Source organism: Gadus macrocephalus, chromosome 8 (genome assembly GCF_031168955.1).
Source record: "Gadus macrocephalus chromosome 8, ASM3116895v1".
In the NCBI taxonomy this organism is placed as follows: domain Eukaryota; kingdom Metazoa; phylum Chordata; class Actinopteri; order Gadiformes; family Gadidae; genus Gadus; species Gadus macrocephalus.
In genome coordinates this window covers 7,907,587-7,928,351 of record NC_082389.1, presented here as the reverse complement: position 1 = coordinate 7,928,351, position 20,765 = coordinate 7,907,587, and the positions used below count along the sequence as shown (strand labels likewise).

The 20,765-nt window shown below is 42.4% G+C and overlaps 3 protein-coding genes across 3 annotated transcripts; all 3 read right to left on the bottom strand.

Annotated features, from left to right (window-relative positions):
• Positions 1-417: 417 nt before the first annotated feature.
• On the bottom strand, positions 418-4,138 carry calr3b (calreticulin 3b). Its single transcript, XM_060058570.1, has 9 exons — positions 3,945-4,138; positions 3,433-3,534; positions 2,990-3,193; positions 2,747-2,841; positions 2,421-2,630; positions 2,030-2,143; positions 1,776-1,919; positions 1,582-1,674; positions 418-1,496 (listed from the first exon to the last, which is right to left on the bottom strand). The coding sequence occupies exons 1-9, from the start codon at positions 4,030-4,032 to the stop codon at positions 1,284-1,286; spliced, it is 1,263 nt and encodes a 420-aa protein (XP_059914553.1). The 5' UTR covers positions 4,033-4,138; the 3' UTR covers positions 418-1,283.
• A 2,141-nt stretch (positions 4,139-6,279) lies between these two features.
• Positions 6,280-12,989, bottom strand: rx2 (retinal homeobox gene 2). The gene is made up of 4 exons (XM_060058564.1): positions 12,601-12,989; positions 11,644-12,142; positions 9,015-9,271; positions 6,280-8,606 (listed from the first exon to the last, which is right to left on the bottom strand). Exons 2-4 carry the CDS (start codon positions 11,924-11,926, stop codon positions 8,169-8,171), a joined length of 978 nt encoding a protein of 325 aa, XP_059914547.1. The 5' UTR covers positions 11,927-12,142; positions 12,601-12,989; the 3' UTR covers positions 6,280-8,168.
• A 371-nt stretch (positions 12,990-13,360) lies between these two features.
• On the bottom strand, positions 13,361-17,954 carry LOC132462832 (complexin-4-like). Its single transcript, XM_060058592.1, has 3 exons — positions 17,919-17,954; positions 16,323-16,408; positions 13,361-15,923 (listed from the first exon to the last, which is right to left on the bottom strand). Exons 1-3 carry the CDS (start codon positions 17,952-17,954, stop codon positions 15,671-15,673), a joined length of 375 nt encoding a protein of 124 aa, XP_059914575.1. The 3' UTR covers positions 13,361-15,670.
• Between the last annotated feature and the right edge of the window lie 2,811 nt (positions 17,955-20,765).

Below are 20,765 nucleotides of genomic sequence, written 5' to 3'. Positions count from 1 at the left end.
GGCCTGGTTGCCCAGGCTTTGTTGAATAATTCATTGTGTGGGGAATTAGTTGCGCTATAAGATTTCTATAATTGTGTGGAAAATAGGTCAGAATGATAAGCATTGCATCTTTAACCAGAAGGATTCTTGATGTGCCAAAGAGATAATCTATCCATCCAATCCATCTCACTAAACGAGTTACAAGCTAAAAAAAACCCTACTTAGACGTTATACCCCGGTTATGCCTCAATTACTGCATTAATAGCGCTCAAAATAAAATGTTTTACTCCAAAAGAATAAAAGACCAATAAAGTCATGTTCATTTTAAACAAAAAATTTAAAATTGCATTAAGCTTCATATGAATTTAACTAGCCACTGTATAAAAAGCCAAGATTCAATTCCGTTGCCTCATCCAGAATGAATACAAAACCCAAAGGAAGAGTTAAGGAACCCCTTTAATAAAAACTCTGGTATATCAATAACATTCTGTCCAATGAATATAGCATGATTCGAGATGACGTACCACAGCGGGGGCTTACGGTGTTGAACTATTTTACAGGAATGAAAAGATTACCCCAACATACAGCAAAAAGTAAGTTGAAAGGAAACAGTTTGGAATTCCATACACTTTATAACAAGGCAACTTTAATGTGCACCACTACAAAGTGCAGAATGCTAATGGTATGAATGGTAAACTTTGGAACACTCAAAGAAATGTGTACTGTAGGGTCAACGGCACGGAAAAGGGGAGTATATGTGGGGGGGGGGGGGGGGGAATGTCAAAATGCACAGGAGTAACATAGAAGATACATTCAAACACTAGTCTCAATGTGTAATCCTGTTCTACATTTGCCAACAGAATCATTTCCTATGGTTAGTTTAAAAATTGAAGATGAAATCATTCAGTTTATTGGTTTAACTTTCAAACATCGCGAGATGTGGAAGTACGGCGTTACAGCAGATCGTTTCCATGGGCAAATGCATTCAATCAATGACTGGATTTAGATCTTCCCAAAACTGTTTTAACATCAAGGTATTCTGATAGGGCGCAAGACAGTTTCGATTGATAAATTAGGATATTAAGAACAATTCAGATGCAAGCCGGCTCATTTTTCGAGAATGGATTAGAAAAGGATGGAGCAGTGAGTCTAGTTAACGCACAATTACCACCCAAGTTGGGCCATGTCCAGCTCTCAGGGGGAGGTGGATGCATGGCAGCCACAGTACTCCCTGACAAATAAAAAACATTAAAAAAAAAAAAAAAAAGGACAGTGCAACAGGGCCATCTTCTGTCCTGGCTCTCTTATAGCTCATCTTTAGCGACAGCCTCATCCTCGTCCGCTTCCGAAAGGCCGTCCTCCTCGTCTTCCTCGTCCTCCTCCTTGTCCTCGTCATCGCCGTCGTCGATGTCGTTGTCGGCTTCGTCTTCGGCCTCAGCGTCCTGCTCCTTGGTCTTCTCGTCCTCCTCCTTCCGCTTCAGCTCATCCTGGTCTTGTTTCATCTTCTTCTCTGGTTCCTGCCGTGAGAGAGAACGGTTCGTTAACGACTGTGCTGAGGGAAAAACGTGCTGATTGATTTAATTCATCCAGCCGGCTTCCTACCTTTGTGGCTCCCCATGTCTCAGTGGCAAAGTCTTCTGCCTCCTTGATATCATCTGTGATCTGGAAGTTGTCGAAAATCGTGCCCGATTTGACCTGGGAGAGAAGAAAAAAAAAAAAAAGGGATTTCAATGAGTTGAATTTTCATCCTCAATACAGCCAAAATGAATCATGTTGAAGGATTTTTTCCCCCCTACCTGCCACAGATCCAGGCCCAGGATTCCAATGTCGTCAAACTTGTAAATGGCTGCATCAGCGCTGTACTCTGGATTGCCGATCTCGGGGTGCACCCACGCTCCTTTGTAGTCGGGGTTGTCCACCTGCTTGGGTTTCCATTCTCCCTGGATTCAAATAAGAGAACATTTATAATTTGTATCAGACGTTGTCCACATTAGACCTTGGTGACAGTACACAGCACTTTGTCGCCATGGAGATGTATCCAGGAGCTGACCTTGTATTCGGGGTTGGGGATCATGGCCGGCTCCCATTCTCCATCCATGTCCACGTCCCAATCCTCCGGCTTCTTGGCATCGGGGTCAGGGATGTTTTCTGCTTTGTCCCAGTCCTGCAGTTCAAAGGATTGGTCCAGAGTTAATTCCCCCTACACCTCGACCGATCAGCGGCTTTGCAAAACATTGGCCAAAGCAAGCTAGTTATCATGCAAAGCCCTACGTCGGCAAATGGAACAAACAAATCAAACGTTAAAAGGAAGTTTGTGGTTGTTTAGGTTTAGCAGTCAAAATTTAAACCAAGTGCTCGGCAATCCTGTAAATGCAAATATCAATGTAAAGACCAAGTGCAGTAATTACAGTAGACAACCGTCGCTAAGGTAGATAACCCACCTCTGGCTTCACGTCTTCGGCGTCGTCGATCTTGGCGCGGTCGTCCCAGTCCTCGGGTTTCTTGGCCTCTGGGTCCTTGACCTTCTTGGATGGCAGGAAGTCCCAGTCCTCCTCCAGAGTGCCAGACTCGACCTTCTCGTTGTCGATCCTCACCTCATAGGTCTGATCCGGGTTCAGGATCAGGGTGTACAGATGTGTCAGCTCGTCGTCCTGGACATGAGACAGAAGGGGAATGAGTACGCATTGTGATCAGCGCGGGTGTGATTACTTCTTTATGGGAGCAAAGGGTTTACGTTGACAATATGACCTTGAAATTATAGAATTACCTTGCACTTGATCTCCTTCTTGATGAGGTGATTAACGCCCTTGTAGTTGAAGATGACATGGACCTTTTTGGTGCTGTAGCCGCAGATGTCAGGGCCTGCAGGACAAGAATAAACTTTACCAATACAGGATGGGTTCATACCGCACAGAAAAAAATAGCACTGTAACTGTATGCCTTCCTAAAAATAGGATTAATTAATCTACTAGACATTTAACCAGGGGCTTTCTCATCATATTCTACTTACCAAACATGATGTAATACTGAGAATCTCCATGCATTGCAGTCTGATCCAGTGTTGAGGGGAAGACCTTCACGTATCCACCCCCACAGTCTATCTTCTGCTCATGCTTGACTGTGAACTGGATGATAAGAGTCTTGCCCTCATTGCTAAAGGGCTCAAACCGGGCAGAGGCTGCATAGAAGCGCGCATCCTGGCTTGTCTGTAGGCCTATGGACGAGAAAACAAATACTTTTTACTCTAGACAAATCAAACAGGTATTGTTAGTTCAGTTGTTCGGCCGATATACATGATATAAGAGTACAGTGAGAAAACGTATAGATATTCCTGTTCATTGATCTTTGCCACATAAGCTACTATGCTATGATAGCACTATTCAAATTCAGATATTCATTAAACATAAGGATGTAAATGATTGCAGTAGCTTTATGAGGAGTAACGTTAATCACCTTTGTCCGTCGCAGCATCTCCATAAAAGTCTCCTGCGGTTAGTTTCCACTCTCCGTAGTCAGACTTGTGCTTGGAGTTTACCCAACGACTTCTCCATTCATCTGTACAGTAGGAAGGAAGGAACAGAATAATGATATTGTTAGCTGCTTAATTCGCTTCGATCCTTTTTGCTTTGAAACATCGTGCAAAATGAAGTAGTCAACGGGGCTCCTGCCATCCGGGGTTGGATGGCAGATCCAACCCAAGAACAGACCCATCAACAAATGTTAGGCCACAAATGGACCCCATCCTTAAATGGCATTCTACAGACATGCATTTCAGCCTGTTTCGGCATATAAACGATACAATGAATATGGACCGAACAAGAAAAAGCTGTCGTTGGTATTAGTGTGTAACTAATGTAATCATAATTTGCCAAATACCATAGTTAGACGTAGTTAACTCCGCCTAGGTAGCATGCGATAGATTAAGCATGTGTGGTGCATAAAAAAAGGATCTCCACCCTACTTACCACCATCAAGGAATTGTTCTCGGAAGTACTCTGTTGCATGGACGATGTACAGTGTAAGAATTATTGCAAATAGCCCTAAGGTCTGCATTTTTGCGAAGCTATTATTTTCCACCGTTGACCACGTCCTATCTGAATGGGTATTTTGTGTAGAAGGAGGAGGAATTTTGGAGTTGCAAGAGTGAACAGATGTCTCACTCTCATTGGTCGACCAGACAGTACACCTCAACCAATGGCAGTAGACCACGAAACAAATTTCTTAGACGACCGACCCCAGATCAGCGGAAGTGTTCACCACTTGGTGTTTTTGTTTCTTTAAAAGGTCCATGGTTTACCAGCATCAGAACTCTACATTATCTCAAAATGTTTATCGTGCATTATTATTTTATAAGTGCACTACCGATACTTTCCTTATTTTTCATTTTCTCCATTTTGTTATAATGTTTTAAGTTTACATTTAAACAAAACTACAATAATTATCCGACAGAGGGCGCCAAATTCCAGATACTGTATGTCCTTGAACCACACATACATGCCTGCCTGGGCCTTTTTCAACCCTGGCAAGGTAGTCGCCTAGCATCGTCCATGGCATTGGTGAGTACATGTGTACCACTGTTACCTGCCTGTTTGCATCAGGAAAATATGTTCTTAATCCAAAACAAATACTAACCATACTTTCCTAAGTATCACGCAGCAACCCCGTACGGTATGTTGTTATGTTCGTAATATGTGCTGCGGTGCATGTCAACAACACTAGTTGCATTCATGAATGCCCTCGTCTGGTTGCGTCTGTATCTATTTATGAATGTGCTGTGTTTTTGAAAGTCCGTGGGAAGTCGTACACGGTGCACACTTGTACAAGCCTCAACTGAATGAGAGAGAAGAAAAAGAGAGAAAAGACAAGACGCATGCGCTCGCCATCCAATAAGTGCCCACCGCACCCCCTGACCCCCAATTATGTCAAGAAAAGCGGTCTTAATCAAACCCAATTAATTCCGCCCGTTTCCCTTATTATTTCCACCGTGGACCACATCCCGCTAGCCTGCTCACTGAAACGCACGCTTAGCCAAACAATATAACGTGTAATAATAACATGAAATTAATTACTTTCCCGGATGTTTTTCCTTTCAAGCCTCATTTAAATGCTGACAGGTGTATTCAATTGCATACTCGTTAGTAGGTCTACGTTTTGCTTACTTCAATGAGTGTAATGGACGATTTGAACGGATAAAAAAACATAAATAAAGGCAGTGAATAATTCTAACTTTATAAGCATAGTTCTTACTACTTGACTTGCACCATTTATGGTACAAATATATGAGATAATTGCCATGTGCGAAATACTAGGCATAGGAAGCCTAGTCTTGGATTGATCATTGTGAGGTTAAATATAGGCTGTAAGTGGAGCAGTTATGGAAATGTCGTGTCAGCCACGCTGTTGTGGGGTTTTAGAAGAAACAGAATGTTCAAGACAGAAATGGTAATCACGTTGACCTTGCAGGCTTAAATATATGGGTGTTGCAAGTAAACCCACTCTATCCCGTACTTATGGTCACCTGTCTTTAATCTGCAATAATTCTAAACATTTTTTTTGAAAATGCTATGTAGACATTTTTACTTCTGTCCCATTCTGGCTACTGTAAAGTATTGTAATTTATTTTGAAAAAATATATATTTTTACTTTTTCTCTTGTTCCCTGGTAAAAAAGCTGTCCGACATCATATGGATCACAGAAAAGGCTAAAAATAGTCTGTTATTTAGTCCGGAATTTATTATCATATAAGCCTATACCTTTATCCTCCCCTTCCTCCAATGACTTCTGCCTCACCTGCGTGTCGTCCTATACACGTCATCTTTGAGGAGGGCCACACAGGCCAGTAAGTCCATGTGTAGCGTCATGGCTAGGGGCCCCTGCAGCTCTGCAGCTGGGGCCCCCGACACCCCTGGGGAGAGCTGATGGAGTGGAGCCTCATCTGAGTAACGGGCTGGCCCTGCCCCGCCAACCCAGGGGAACACAACAGACCCTCTCCCCCCACCCTCACCAAAAGTTTCTGTGAAAAATAAGACAATGTGGTTGTCGCAATGGACGGTTATATCGGCAACAGTTTTGCAGATCAGTTGGTTTGGTGAATATTGTTGTATGGTCAGGAGTAGGAGTAACATGTTTTGAACTAAGAATGGCTTAACAGTGGGACATGCAAATGTTGACCCCGTCCTTTAAAGCTGAAGTATGCTACTTTTGTGAGGGGTCGATTAAAAAGGGGTTGGATCAAATTTGTTATGAGTATAGGCAAAGAAAGTAATACATTTTTAGTTTGAAGTTTCAAGATTCAGTCCATTCTGTTACAAACCAATCTTTATTGCTTTTCTTTTGCACACAGATTTAAGGAAAATAAACGTCTAAAGAAACGTGGTGTGATAGAAAACTGCAAAATAAGCAGTTTAATTTAATAACATCTTAAACACTTTCACAGTTCCATGTATATTTGTATATAAATGTCCATAGGTTATTTTTTCTTTGGCTTTTGTGGTCCACTGTTACAAACAGGGTTTGTTATAGCAAATAAAGTAAAAAAATGTACACAAAAAGTTAAAAAAAAAAAATATTTACAGCAAACACAAACTTCTTGCTTTTTCTAAATGCCTTTATGTATGGCAAATGTCAGGGATCAATTGCTGAGCAGCATTGTACTGTACATGTTTTAACATGCACAATAAGAATTTAATTTCTCTTTTCTTTAGTACACAGATTGCACAAATTATTTTCCTAGCAAATTATTTTAATTTTTATTTAGAGTGTTGAGAATACTTTATTTTTCATATTAAAGGGAAAATAAAAGAAGGCTTACAATCAGCCTTAGGACTATCACGAGATGAACGATAGACGGACGATGCTTCCACATTGGTTAAGTGAATGACCCATCAGGATTGCATCTGCACAGACACTCACCCCCACACACACCCTGGCCAATTACCTTTGTCTGTGTGCAACGTCAGTGCAAATTAATCCAACTTTAAACATTGTGATCCTATAACAAAGGCAACCAGTGCTTCTTCCTAGAGGTAGGCAAGGTTGCCAGCACTTGTATATTCTTCCACACAAAATCCATGTTTCTCTGGTTAACATAAGAAAAGAATGCAGTAAGGAGCAATATTTACCAATAAAAATGTAATCAATGGACTTTAATGGAATGCTAATTAAGAGTATGCAAGAGCAAACTGAAACCCTGATAGGAGTGACAGGGAGGGCATGGTTTGCCAGGACAGGAGAGGGGGCCTTCTGAGGGCATTTTGTTGGACACTGAGAAACTGGGGTTAATCGGTTTAAAACCGGTGATTAGGTGTTAAGAGGTATGCTTGTCTGCTTAAATTAGCCTCTGAGACAGATTGTGCTGGGTGACTTTGTCCACCCGCCCCTACCACAAAGGGGGAGGGGGGCAATATTCACAAAAAATAATTTGAATAAGCTCCAACTACCAAAGTTTCGTATTCTATAAATGAATGTTAAGTCATAGTTATAAACCTCCAAATCTCACTTATTAGTATACTCTTTGAGACATGTGTTTGAAGCTGATTTCGTAAAGTAGCTTGTGATTTATTTTGACCAAAATATGGCCAATAGATTGTGTAGATACCCCTGCTAAACCAAAACATCTACAGAAGTCTGGTATCGAGGATCATAAGCACAGGGATTGTCAACCGGCCAAGGGGGCAAGGGAGCTCAGGTAATTCATTACAATCCAATAAAAAGTAATATGACATTAATGAGGGTTTGACATCATAACTCTCAATATATATATAGTACATCTCCACGTAATATATGCCTAGCCAATGTACTAGCAATTAATCAAACAAAATTTGCATATTCCTTCACCATACTCCTACTATAGGTTGTATCATCCTCATCAACATAAACCATTAACCAATAATTTTCAAACAAGGTTACAGTCCATGAGAAAAAAACGAAATAGTCATGTCGGAATGTGATAATCTTTCTGACGCAAGTCCAAAACTGTTCTTCACGAGGTTACAGCATTCAAAATATTTAAAATCCATTCTATAATTTTGAGAGTTGCCCATTATCCTCAAAAAAACGTCCAAAACATTCAAGGTGATGCCATTCTCCTCTTCAGAGGAACATCCCCAAATACCCGCCAACATTTTGTTGTAAACATTTACCGGAGCAGCTTTAAGATCCATTCTGCACGCTTTAGCATTCCCAGCGGATCACATGTGCTGCCATGTCTTATCCATGGACTGAATGTGCTCTTTGGCCTTCATCCTTAGCGCTGCGATGCTGGAACTCCTCTCGTCCTCCATGGGGTACTTGTCATTGAAGCTGGGCGGGCATTGATAGGGAGGAGGGGGCATCGACTGCATACCCTGGACCATCCCCGGAGGGGTGTTTAGGAAGCCGTGGCTGGAGTAGGAATGCTGCAGGCCTTGAGGCGGACCCATGAACCCGGGCATGGAGTGTAGAGGTGCGGAACTGGACATGGGCGAGGCCAGCCAGGGATCCAGGGGCATGCTGTTGGCCATCTGGCCCACGCTGGAGGGCATAGGGGCGCGGTTGAAGGAGAGCATGGGGGAGTCGTGGAGCTTCATGCTGCTGGTGTCCATCTTTTCTTGGCGCCTCCACTTGGCTCTGCGGTTTTGGAACCAAACCTGGACGGAAGACGGAGCACGTTAGCAAACATGAGTTGACAAACATGACATGTTCTGCCTGCTATGCCATCAAGAGTCGGGATCGACCGATATGGATTTTTTAGGGCCGATACTGATTTTCTTTCTTTAGCCGATACCGATATTCTCTCCTACGCCGATACCGATTTTCTTGAGCTGATTCTACTGATACTGCTTTTGCTCCCTCAATATACATCGTAAAAAAGACACAATGATGTCTAGTTCTTCAAAGTCTCAATTTAAAAAAGGAAAATTGATTGAACCCTTGTAAATCATGCTGGGAAAAAAAAAAAATATATCTATATATATATCGACCGATGCCGATACACGTAAAAAATACATCAATATTGGCCGATATATCGGTCGGTCACTGATCAAGAGCCTCCATACCTGAACGCGGACTTCTGGCAGGTTGACCTTCATGGCCAGCTCCTCCCGGCTATAGACGTCCGGGTAGTGGGACTTTTCGAAGGCCCTCTCCAGCTCGTGGAGCTGGTAGGTGGTGAAGGTGGTGCGGTTTCGCCGGTGCTTCTTCTTAGGGTGGTCGTCGTCTCTGCAAGGCTCCGGGGAACCCCCGTCGTCACCCAAGTCCTTCGGAAGCTCACCCATCCCCTCCTCACACTTCTCCCCCGAGAAAAGGCCAGATTCTGCGAATCACAGAGAAACCCAATGAAATCCATTGTTACATTATGTTGTTAAGATCTGTACTTCATGCAGAATGCTAGGTGTGTATGTTGAAGTGCATCATCACCCAAAGAGGAGGTTTTCTTTGCTTTATTTCTGAAGCAAGCCTATTCATTAGAATAATGCTAAATTCATCTTCTGATGATATCTTTTGATAGTGATCTTCTGACTATCTTTTGATAGTGACACACTTTTGACAGTGGGCTACATCTTTCAAAAGCCACCTTGCCGAGTCAATCAGTCGTAGCCCCAAGGTGGCAGCATATATATTTGGGGAGCTCTATTCCTTGGGCACAACATAATCCTTTGTATCGTATCTGGTATTCCACTCTACGATAAGTAAGTCACTGGTAAAGTAAATCAATGAAAGTGGATGGAGGACGTGGAACAATGGCTGATGCTGACATGACAAGCAACGGGGTTCCTCTTGTCTCTATTCAAGAGGGGAGCGGCCCCAGCCAGGCCTGCCATGGTCTACTGGCCAAAGGAAAGTAAACAATACTTCTTTCATCTCATCTAGCCATCACGTCGGTCACGCTTTCGTCAGTTGCGTCCAAGGATGCGGATATATTTCCATGGTGTTACACTCAAACTGTTTCGCTGTGTGTCTATCCTATGTTTGTCTATTCGCATATAACCCATCAGAAAGGTTCTGGGATTGAATCCCAATTTTTTTGATTTTTAAGACATAAATGTTTTGTTAATTCAACTGAAGGGTTAAGGCTAGGGATCTGTCAAGCTAATGCTTGGGAAGTGAACAAAGGTTAGGGGTCTGCAAAAGCGTTAGCCTATCCCAATGGCATCTTTCACTGAAATCGTCCTTTAAGTTGAGAGTAATCCGACCAAGACATATGCTGCTAGTTAAACCGGTAAATCCAAGGGTACAAATCTAGATGTTAAATTCCTATACGTTGAACTGGGAGTGGGGGTTTCATATTTTTTTTAGGATTACAATCATATCCCGTCAATATAAATAAATGTTTATGTAATGTATAGATTACCTAGAAACTCAACCTCTTCAACATCCTGTGTAAAATACAGAAATGACCCAATGATTTACTTTTAGTGTAGTAAAACTTTATACAGTTTGAACCTCTGTGACATCCATTTACAATGACTCGTAGATTGAATTACATTCTATGGTCATGAAAGTAAAAGTTTTAATGATCAGCCACAAAAAATAGCCACTATACATAATTCAGTAGTATTGATGGATAGTTAGCATGGTAAATGCTATGCTATGCTTAACCTTCTTATTTTAGCTTGACTGTAAGCTCAATAAAGCTTGAAGCATGATATGCTGCTAATAATTTAAATATGGAAGCCCTGCTATTTTTGTTGTTTTATGGATGCCCTCATTTTAAAGTAAGTAACCAAATATAATATAAATACTTATGCATTGGCTTCAGCATGTTATTCTTTCAAAAGTTGCTGTTGAAACTTGTTTGTATCCTAAGTTAACATGTTAATACGTTTTTCTCAAAGTGAGAAACTAGCTAACAAGCCTCGTCTGCGAGGTCTGTGCGGATGTTGGCTTGTTTAAGCATCTTCACCTGGCCAGAGTCGGATTGGACTCTGGGTGTGTGTGAGGCTGCACACCTGTGGCACATTGAGCAAGCAGTGTGCACAGATTAGACCAACAGTCTCGCCACGCTCAGGGAGAGATCTCCGGCCTGATAAAAAATGAAGCACCAGCGTCATGTTTCATTATCTGCAAACCGTACAATAAATCGGCCTTCAACACCACCATCCTGCATGATGGTGGTCTGGAGAGGCCCCACATTGGGCGCCAGTGTAACAAAGCCAATACCCCACGCCACCTAGGGGGCTGCCACACTCCACCTAGGGGACCTTTACTGGGCTCCTCTGAGAAAAGGGTGCCGGGTGGTGACGTTGGAATACCGATATACGTTAAAGTTTGTAGACAATGATGCATGACCTGGTTCACATGCAGGGGATCTCTCCCTGCATGTGTGTGGTGATTGCTGGTCTATCCCGTGCATATTGATTAATCAATCATTGATTAATCAATGTGGAACAGGTGTGCAGCCTCCCACAGTCCAAATTCAGGTCAGCCAATGCTTCCTAAACGAGCCATCATCTACACACACTCCACATTGTCATACTTTAATTCCTTCTTAAGCAATATGATAAAGGCTTCAAGAATATGTTTGGTAGACTTGTCAACTGGGTTCCAAAAATGTCCCCAAAATTGGTTGTGGTGGTGATTTATATCAAAAGGCAAGATACGTACCATATTTATCAGAACACTAATAACTATTAATCAGAGAGGTTTTCAAAGAACGTGCCATGGTTGTGTGCCTTTCCCACTCACCATCGAAAGTGGAATGCTCCGTGCTGTCGCCCAGGTCTGAGAGGTGTCTGTACGGATCGGAGGACGCCTGCTTCTCGGGGTCGTCCTGGGCGCCTCCGTTCACCTTGTGGTCGTGGACTTCCCCAGCGTGCTGGAGCAGCGGGTCCTGGTCTTTGCTGAATCCCAGTATCACGTCGATGCTGTGGACCCGGCCCCCGCCACTCAAACCCACGCCCTTTGACATGTCGTAGTTGTCCAGGCAACCATCGTCCACCATTCCGAGGGTATCCATTGACAAATGCATCCGAGAGAGTGATCCTCTTCGTGTTAAGAACAGAAAAAAAGTATGTCGGGATGAGCGATGAAATGCGATCGGGAGGAAAGAAGGTGCGACTTTCCCAGTGTTAAGGGCTCTCTCCTCGGCGGTCCGGGGATAATGAGTGAGGCCTCAGAGAACGGCCCTCTTCCAGTCTCGCTTCGAAAAGTTGAAGCAAAAATGTCCCAGACTTTATGTTGTTAGCTGCAACAGGGGAAATGGGGAAAAAGTCAGAAATCATCTTGGTGAAATTATAATGGAAAATGAAATGCTATGAGCAATATAGTCTCTAAAATGATGGCTTGTATGATCTCAAAGACCACTTAAATATTGAACATTGAATGGCATAATTTTGTTACTGTTATATTACTGTTGAATATTGCTGTGGCTCTATCTTTATGCTCTTAACATATATAGGTGTTGTTTTTTGTATTTAGATTAATCAAATCTAGGGTTGTAATAGAAAATGCATAATTAATTAACAACTTAAATTATAATTATGTACCAAACCAACCAACAATGAGAGCTTCTTCAGAAACCGATCAATAAAAATACTTTTAACATTTGTTTTCTGCAAATCTGAAATCAAATCGATTTGCATGAAAAAGCCAGCAAGCAGAGTCCCCGATGTATCTGAAACGCAGGCGAAGTCGAAAACTTACCCTCTATCACGATGGTGCTGCAGAGGCTAGGCTGTGTGCATGTTGACTCACCAGTCCATAAGTAGACAAATGACAGCCAAAGACACTCGGGATGGCTACTGTAAGGCACTCGCTACTCCCCCATTAAGTCCTTGAGAATCCCCTGTGCCCAAGTGAGCAAAGAAATCAGTGCTGGACCCCCTGTCTTACAACCTGATGGAATGTCTTTCTGAGTGGACAAAACTCTCCTTCAACCGCACGGGACACCAGAAGCTCGCAAGGCAGTGGATGTAGAACCAAAAGGGTTTAAGAGGTTTATTAATTGGACTCCTTCCCCTTTAAGAATGATTGACGGTTGTTTTCTGGTCAAGTAATTGCTCCAAATGTGCCCTGCATTCAGACCACAGAGGGAGGCCATCGCTAATGAAGCCTTAACAAAACTTTCTTTCAAAAACTCTATTGTCCGAAAGATAATGGCTCGTACTGAGAGTTTTCGCTAATCCCTTCATTATAGACAATGTAAGAGGGGGGGTAAAGACACAGAGATGGACTCTAACTAGAATGGCTACACAAAGTAAAGACTTGTATTCATAGAAACAGTTGGATTCAGACACAAACTGCCTTCCGTGCACCTCCATGTTTTGAAGTGCGGTACAACATCAGGGCAAAAAAGCAAAATAACTGAATTGCTCATTGTTTCCTCAAAGCTTTTTATTTACCGACATGTCGAGCTTGAGAAGTACTTTGAAGATTGCTACCTTTTTGATATATTCATGTGCCTTGCTGGTTGGTCGGACCCAGGTCCAAATGGCAAAGAGTTAAGCACAGAATGAGTCGGATAGAATACAGTAAGAATAGTTTATTTAAATTAGTTAAATCTTTAAATACAATTTTGTTTTTGGTTGTCTCGAGATGAGATGAAAATGCACCGTTCGGGATCATTGTGTACGTAGAGAGAGTATTATAGAGTTGAACCTCTGTTCATATTCTAATAATAATATGCTCTTGCTCTTGGAGAGGAGAGGGGCTTTGGAGATGCAGATATAGAACCATGTGCTCGTCTGCTGTAGCTGAAGCTGCCCCCGCTCAAAGCCGTGGCAGCCAGGAGTCTCAGAGATCAAGCCTGTCCTTAATAAGCCTAACGACTTCACTTCCTGTGACATCAGCTCGTGTATCTGGAGTGAACTCTACTCTGTAGCAATACAAACGGTGATATTGAACGCATTTTAACACTTGAACAACATTTATTGTACATGGAACAAATTATAACTATAGGAATATGAATACATAAAAAATAAAGGATCGGTTGTTTTAGAAGTAGTTAGAGGCTGTTCAAGGATAAATGGCACAGCCATGGCACATTCTTGAACACCGTCAAATTGTTAACTATATCCACGTTGTCCAACCATGTGCTGTGTGTACAGCCCAGCCTCCGGACCTGCTAGTGGGGCTGAGTGACGGCAGGTTAGGACACATTATGGAGCTGATTGCTAACTCATTAAAGGAGCTCACTTAATGACCTGTCCCTCAGTGCTCATTAAGTGAGCTCGATGGGCTTAATGGCAATTGGTTAAATGACTTGGATACAACATTGTTCCTTTGGTTGTTGTAAAACCTTTGTATCTATTTGTCTTTTTTTAATTTAAAGTCATCTATTTTATTTCGACCCTCCACCCTGCAAATGTTCATGTATGTTATGTACTCCCTGTGGGTGCAAGAGTGTCTATGCTAACGACCTGCTAAGGGCCAATTAGAGAATAAACTGTAAATCTCTAGCTTTGAGTGGGAATCGAATTGAACTCTGATGCTGATTAATCTAAGCGATGAACGATTAAGAGGCTACATTTCAGATGCACACTTCGCTTATAGCTCCACACGAGTAAGTTGAGGTCACATTAACTTGTTGTCTCGTGACTGATCTGCATAACAAGATCCCTATATCGCCCCGAGTGCTTGAACGCATTGACGTGAAAACATTGGCTGAATAATCATATTAACACATTATTATATTAAGGCTGCCCCTCTTTTCGATTTTCCCCCCATTATCCTAATTGAGTGCAAATTGGTTAAGATGGCGCAGCGTAGCTATCGAGCCTCTTAGTTTTATCAGATGACAGGTTAATCCGCGGTGATCCTATTAGGAGGCAGGCCGCTAACGTCTGAACGAGCTGTGTCAGCTTACAGGGGGAAAGGGGGTTGGGGAACAGCATGGGTCCGAGGAAGACCTGGACGAAGAGGAGGAAGGAAAGGGGCTGGGGATCACGTGGGGAGCAACGAGCTCAGGGGGTGGTGGCACCGCCTGGACACTTGGTCCTACAACCGGTTCCTGGTGCGCTGTCCTACAACAGGTTCCTGGTGCGCTCCGTAAAAACAGACACTTGTTGATGGTCATTTGAAGCTGAATGTATTCATCTTGTTATCTTTTACTTCATATATGATATTGTCACTGAAGTGTAATATATGTAAAAGAATAAACTAAACTAATATTTAGTTTAACATTTCATATATTTACAGGGGGGAAAGCATGCTTGGGCATATGTTCCCATAATTGATTTTGTAATAGAGTGTACCATTCAAACTACTGTTAACTGTGAGCTAATCAATAGGCACAGAGTGGCTAGCCCCCGCTTATCGACCTTATTGCCGAGGACATTTAGGTTTGTTTGATTATCAGTTAAGCCAATGCTTCTGGCCTCATTAGCAGAGACAAAACCCCTTGAAACCTGTCGGTTCCTTATCTTTTAATCTTGGTGTTTGTCACAACAGCCATCAACTAGTAAATACTCACCCAGCAACCACTCAGATTAGATTAGATTAGGTCCGACCTACCCTGACCCGACCAAGTTTTACTGCTCATTTAACTGCACACTTTATTGAACCCTTATAAGAAGATACGTTTCGTACCATTTGAATAAATAAAAAAATGGGAATATGGGAAAACTGTAATGCTGCAACTCTACAGAGCGAAAGGACACATAACGGCCACGTTGAAAATATTACATTCATAAACCAGTCACATTGGACACATCTGCTGCAGTGGAGCAGTCCGTAAACCAATGAGGCATATCTTCAATAGAAGTCAGTTCGTACGTTAAGCCTCAAAATGTGCAACAAGACAGTTCTCATATGTCCCGGATGTCCGTACAGCATTCACATCCCAGTGCTCCTCTCCTCTGCGTCCTGCTTCCCCTCCATCATGGTGGCCCCTGGTTTTAATGTCCACGTCCAAGTCTTGAATCTTCCCCAGAAAGGACTTGTTGCTCTCCTCCTCTTTCTCCTCTTCCTCCACCATCTTCTCGAGGTCCTCTGCGAGGTCAAGATCTTCCCCGGCCGTCTGAACTATCCTGTGACAATGATACCCGGTCATTAGCACCGGTAGTATAGTTTAAATGAGTAGTTATTAGTATAATTATGGTTACTATATGGACTCTGGACTCTGCATAGCCTCCCTTCTTACCCCCCACCGCACCTCCTCCTCCCTTACTCTCCCAAAAGCATGCCTCCTTCGCACTTATGTATGTTGTACGTCCTGGCACTTAAAAATGTTACTTAGCATTGTCTAACCTCTTATGCTAGCTATCTTTGTTGGATACGGGGAATGAGTTAACCTAGCAATTGTAAGTGCTTGGCACTTGTTACTATACACATCCTTTTTTTTTTTTTCAATTATTTAGTTTTTAACAGATCTTTGAGAGGTAATTTAGAAAACAAGCAATTATATGAAGGGCAAAAAAAAATGAAACGATAATGGTCCCCTTACTTCTGGAAGCCTGTATTTGTCTCTGAGTGCGACTCTCAGATTGCCCCGCTCTGCCTTCTTTGTGGCAAACTACTGATCCCATTTGATCCTGCATTGGAAAGTCGGAAGTAGGCGGTGAAAATAAATTGTTCAGTACAGCCAACTGGAAATATACAATGCTTTAGTTCTGGCTTTAAACCTCACCTCACCAAAACTTACAGTAGGATAAGATAATCAATTAATGTGTAAAATGATGTGCAGGTGTTTCCATTTGCATTCAACTTAAATGGTACTTTTAATTGTCAGCCTATGTCTTGAATTCAACCATAAAAATGAGGCCATCAGTTCCTATTTTAATGTATGATTTCCTGGAATAACATTAACGTCATGTTATAAGGCTGGGACCACAGAGGCCGATCGATTCCTCCAAGGTGTAGTGCTTTATTTAACCAGAACCAGTTTAGTGACTGGTTTAGCATTTGAATCCGGACTGAATTTGCATCGACCCTGTCTCACTTTGACTTTCCAAGTCTACAGGCCCCTACTTCCATCCCAAACGATGCAGCCACAACAGACGGTGAAAGCATTAAGAGGTTAAGAGGAAGGCAGGGAGGCAGGTGGCCATCTTCTAAGCCCCCTAGGAAAGCTCAGTGTCTTAACCGCAGTTTTACCACCCCACACTTATGTTGTTAGCTCAGAGTGGCCAACTACACACACGCATGTTGCGACCTAAACGATCAAGAGCGTATCGACCGGCTTCGCCTGATCTAGCTCGTTATGTCGATTTGATCAACCCGCCGGGCTATTTTGATTGGTTTAGACGAGAGTCCCAATCGTAGAAAATATAATTGATGGTTTGTGTTAGCTAATGCATGGGGCTGTTGCTTTATAAAGTAGCTAACTAGCATTCAGCGTAACCACAAGTAAAAATGGTAAGATGTCTTTCTTGAAACTTAACTAAATATGTTATGGCAAATTCTGCACAAATGCAATCATTGTTGTCGAAAAAACACTTATGGCATGCTCTAGCCACTATAGTAGAGCATGCATTTATATTTAAAGAGCCTTTTGATAAATAATAATACAAAGTACTTCCAGGTGTAAAATATTTGCTCTAAAATGAAGTAACTATTTCAAAGCAGGTAAGCCTGGTTCCATCCCCTCAATCAAGAACTCTGCATTAGAATTACTTAAGGATGCAAAACCACAAATTGTACTAGGCCTAGAATACTTTAGTAAAAATTATGCAGTCAAAATATTAAACATGATGTTCTTGGGATGTGTTGGAATCATCTCACACCTTACTGAATGTGAGGGGTCATATCATATTTTAATAACATCTCATTAAAAATATACTTAATATCCATATGCATAATTTTTGTTTGTTTAAGCGCGCGCCGTCCAAGAAGCGGGCCATGTTTATTGGTGTCTTCGGGGAAACTATGCGTCTACGAGACCTATCATACCCATCTCTCACTCATCTACTCAGGCTAATTTGAGATCCAACTAAGCAAAACAAATCCCCACCTAAAGCCTCCTTCTTAGCCGGGCTTGCTTCCATTGATGTCACACACACGTCATGGGCAGACGCGGAGCACACCTTTTCCAGCACACCAAACCCCCGCAGCCTGCTCATACCGGACATCCAGTGCATTTAAAAGATGCAGTTCCCTGATAATCTGTCCGGTGTCTGACATGGTGACATGGTTCCATTTGTAAAAATACAAATGATCCATTCTCTGGAAGCAGCTGCTCTGTGGGTTATCTTGCCCACAGAAAGCCCCGGCAGCAATTCCTGAACTTCCCATCTAGGAATAATAAAGCACTGTGCTATCCTATCTTATTTACCACAAGACTAGAATTCGGTTTCAAATTTGACATTTCATTCATATATTATTTTGCATGCCACTCCCTAATATTTAACCTGCTCAGGTCTTTGGTGAGATGATTTAACCCTATTGAATGGTCTAACTTCAGTAGTAATATTAAAAAATAGTAAAATTTAATTATATTAAATCCCTTTGCTCTTGCACACCACAGTGTAAGAATTTTCTGCAGACAAATCCCGGGGCCTTCCATAATGACGGCTTGCATTCTTTATCTATTGTTGTTTAAATAGGACAGCAGCTTAATGGATGAAGTGCTTCATTGATACAACAAAACAGATAGGCCTACATGTCTCCCCCTTCAAAGCGATCCAGCAGGTGAGAATCCAACCTCACCACTTCATGGAGTATTAAATCAACATGCATCCCTATAGTCAATCGATACTCTGAAGAAGGCCTGGTGCCTTTCTTCAATGATAATAGAGAACATGATGTACCTGATTCTTGAATCTACTCACTTCAGTCAATCAGTGTCCTCTGGTCCTCTTCAAACGCCTACGGGACATGCCTATAGACTCTGGCATCTCCTTCCTGTCCGAAACGCCCACAGCGGCCTCTTTAACTCCCCAACCGTTCAATTTATGCACATGCTTCATGAGGAACCCCATATTTGGGTGGTACCGACAAACTATGTGGTTTGTTAAAGTCCTTTGAAAGGGGCTGGTCGTAGAGTTTCCAATAGAAAGAAGTCTTGACACTATCACAGCTTTTGGGTCGTTTTCAAAAGTGATAAAACAAAGTTTCAGGTTTCGGTTACTTTCTAGATAAAACTGGCCTGCTATGCTAGTGTACCAAGTGGGTTTTGTCTGTCGGTTTTAGGAGATGTGTTATGTGTATGAATGCATTATGAGCAGAGTATAACAGCTCAAAAGCTTAGCTCATAATTGGCACACCATTAATAATCGACAGGACATCTTGTTCCATGGAGCAGTGAGGCCTTTAGCACTGACCTGCCGTGGGACCATAGATGATTCATCTATAAGGTGCGGTAGGTAAGAATTGAAAGTCGTAAAGAGAAAAAGCAGAAAAGAAGGCAAGATTCTGAAAATAACCCATCCTCACAAAAAACCTCCCTCTTTGCTCCCTCTCTGCTCCCTCCCTGCGTTTCTCAGCCAATGAAAAGGTTTAGATTCACGCAACTGTTATTGACAGGCAAGATGGATTCCCCCCAACCAATCAGGAAAAAGATTCTCTGTTTTGTCTGAAAATATACGCTTTCAGTCAACAATCTAAATGGTCTCATTGAGAAGCTGGGTCAACCAGAAACTATTCTCTCTCTATTAGCATTTCACTTATAATAGCTGACGGAAAGCTATGGAATTTTAAACAAATTACATTCAAATAAAGCTCCACCTAACTATACTCACTATTCTGCCACCCATGATGCCCTAACTGCCCTGACAGTGAGATTGGACAGGTAATCTCATTGGAATCAATATCCTGGCCTGTCATTTAACAATTACATGTAGTCGTTCAGCAGACAATTGTATCTGAGGCCACTTATCTTGGGGGTTGACAACTGCGTAAAATCAATGGTGGAGCAACACCTTCAGGGCTGTAAGGTGTGGTTATTTGCAGTGCAGAAAAGCAGTCGGCAAATATTTGGGCAGAGCATAACATTTTCGTGGGTGTGTTTGTGTGTGTGTGGGGGGGGGGGGGGGGGGGTTGTGTGTGTATCAAATAAGAGATTTCATTGTTGGCCCCTCCCCTCTTACAAACACACACGCACACACACACACACACACACACACACACACCTGTTGAATTGTAAACCTCCAAACAACTCACAGATAAAAAACAAAATCATTTTGACAAGTTTCAATGCATGCACCGTATTAGATGAGCTGAAGATGAGTGAAACACTGGGGAAAGGGACAAACACTTGGCATCAACTCTCTTTGATGGAAAGCAAATGGCCAGGCTATTTAAAGTCTAAAAAGGAACCCTCTAGAATAGGTGGCCCCTTGAGACACACATCAGCATCGCTTTCCATCAGAGGCCAGTCTCAGTCCGACGAGACACCATGTGACACAGGATGAACCCGCCTCCTCCCACTCAATGGCCAATGTCTTTTGAAGGTTCCCGAAGGAAAATCGAGTGCAGAAAACACAAGATAACAAATGGAACATAGCCCAGTATTTATTCAACGAGCTGCGCCCTCATTCGCCCCGCCTGACCCGACTTGTTATTGCCGAGCGCTGGCCGAATGACATGCAGATTAAGGCGTCATCCAAAACAGTGCTCTCTACCACCACCTAGTGGGAGGAAAGTAAACCTGGACATTTGACAGGATAAGACCCAGCATCTCATTATACACAGAAACAGTTGGGAATATGTTTCCCATATTTATATATATTGCCTGGTGTAGGCATAGAAACCAAACATTTTATTAACAAAATCTTGCACATGTCATCAACCAGCCAATAGCAATTTAGAAGATCGGAAAAATTGAGGCTTGTGTTTACTAACGAAGCTCAGAGCAGCTGTGAGGGAGGAGAGAATTACAGAGAGCGAGAGAGAGAGAAAGGTGGGAGGGATTGTTAGATGGAGGGGACGGGGTG

Bases quoted from the DNA above. Each gene is read 5' to 3' on its own strand.
- calr3b (XM_060058570.1), bottom strand. From the start codon at position 4,032: ATGCAGACCTTAGGGCTATTTGCAATAATTCTTACACTGTACATCGTC. The intron at 2,842-2,989 runs GTAAGTAGAATA...CTTGTCCTGCAG, and splicing joins TCAGTATTACATCATGTTTG to GCCCTGACATCTGCGGCTAC. The intron at 1,497-1,581 runs GTAGGAAGCCGG...CTCTCACGGCAG, and splicing joins AGACATGGGGAGCCACAAAG to GAACCAGAGAAGAAGATGAA.
- LOC132462832 (XM_060058592.1), bottom strand. From the start codon at position 17,954: ATGAGCAGGCTGCGGGGGTTTGGTGTGCTGGAAAAG. The intron at 16,409-17,918 runs GTGTGCTCCGCG...TGGGATCAGTAG, and splicing joins GGTTTGGTGTGCTGGAAAAG to TTTGCCACAAAGAAGGCAGA. The intron at 15,924-16,322 runs GTTTCATTTTTT...TCATTGTCACAG, and splicing joins GAAGTAAGGGGACCATTATC to GATAGTTCAGACGGCCGGGG.
- rx2 (XM_060058564.1), bottom strand. From the start codon at position 11,926: ATGCATTTGTCAATGGATACCCTCGGAATGGTGGACGATGGTTGCCTG. The intron at 9,272-11,643 runs GTGAGTGGGAAA...TGTGATTCGCAG, and splicing joins GGAGCATTCCACTTTCGATG to AATCTGGCCTTTTCTCGGGG. The intron at 8,607-9,014 runs GTATGGAGGCTC...TCTTCCGTCCAG, and splicing joins TGCCAGAAGTCCGCGTTCAG to GTTTGGTTCCAAAACCGCAG.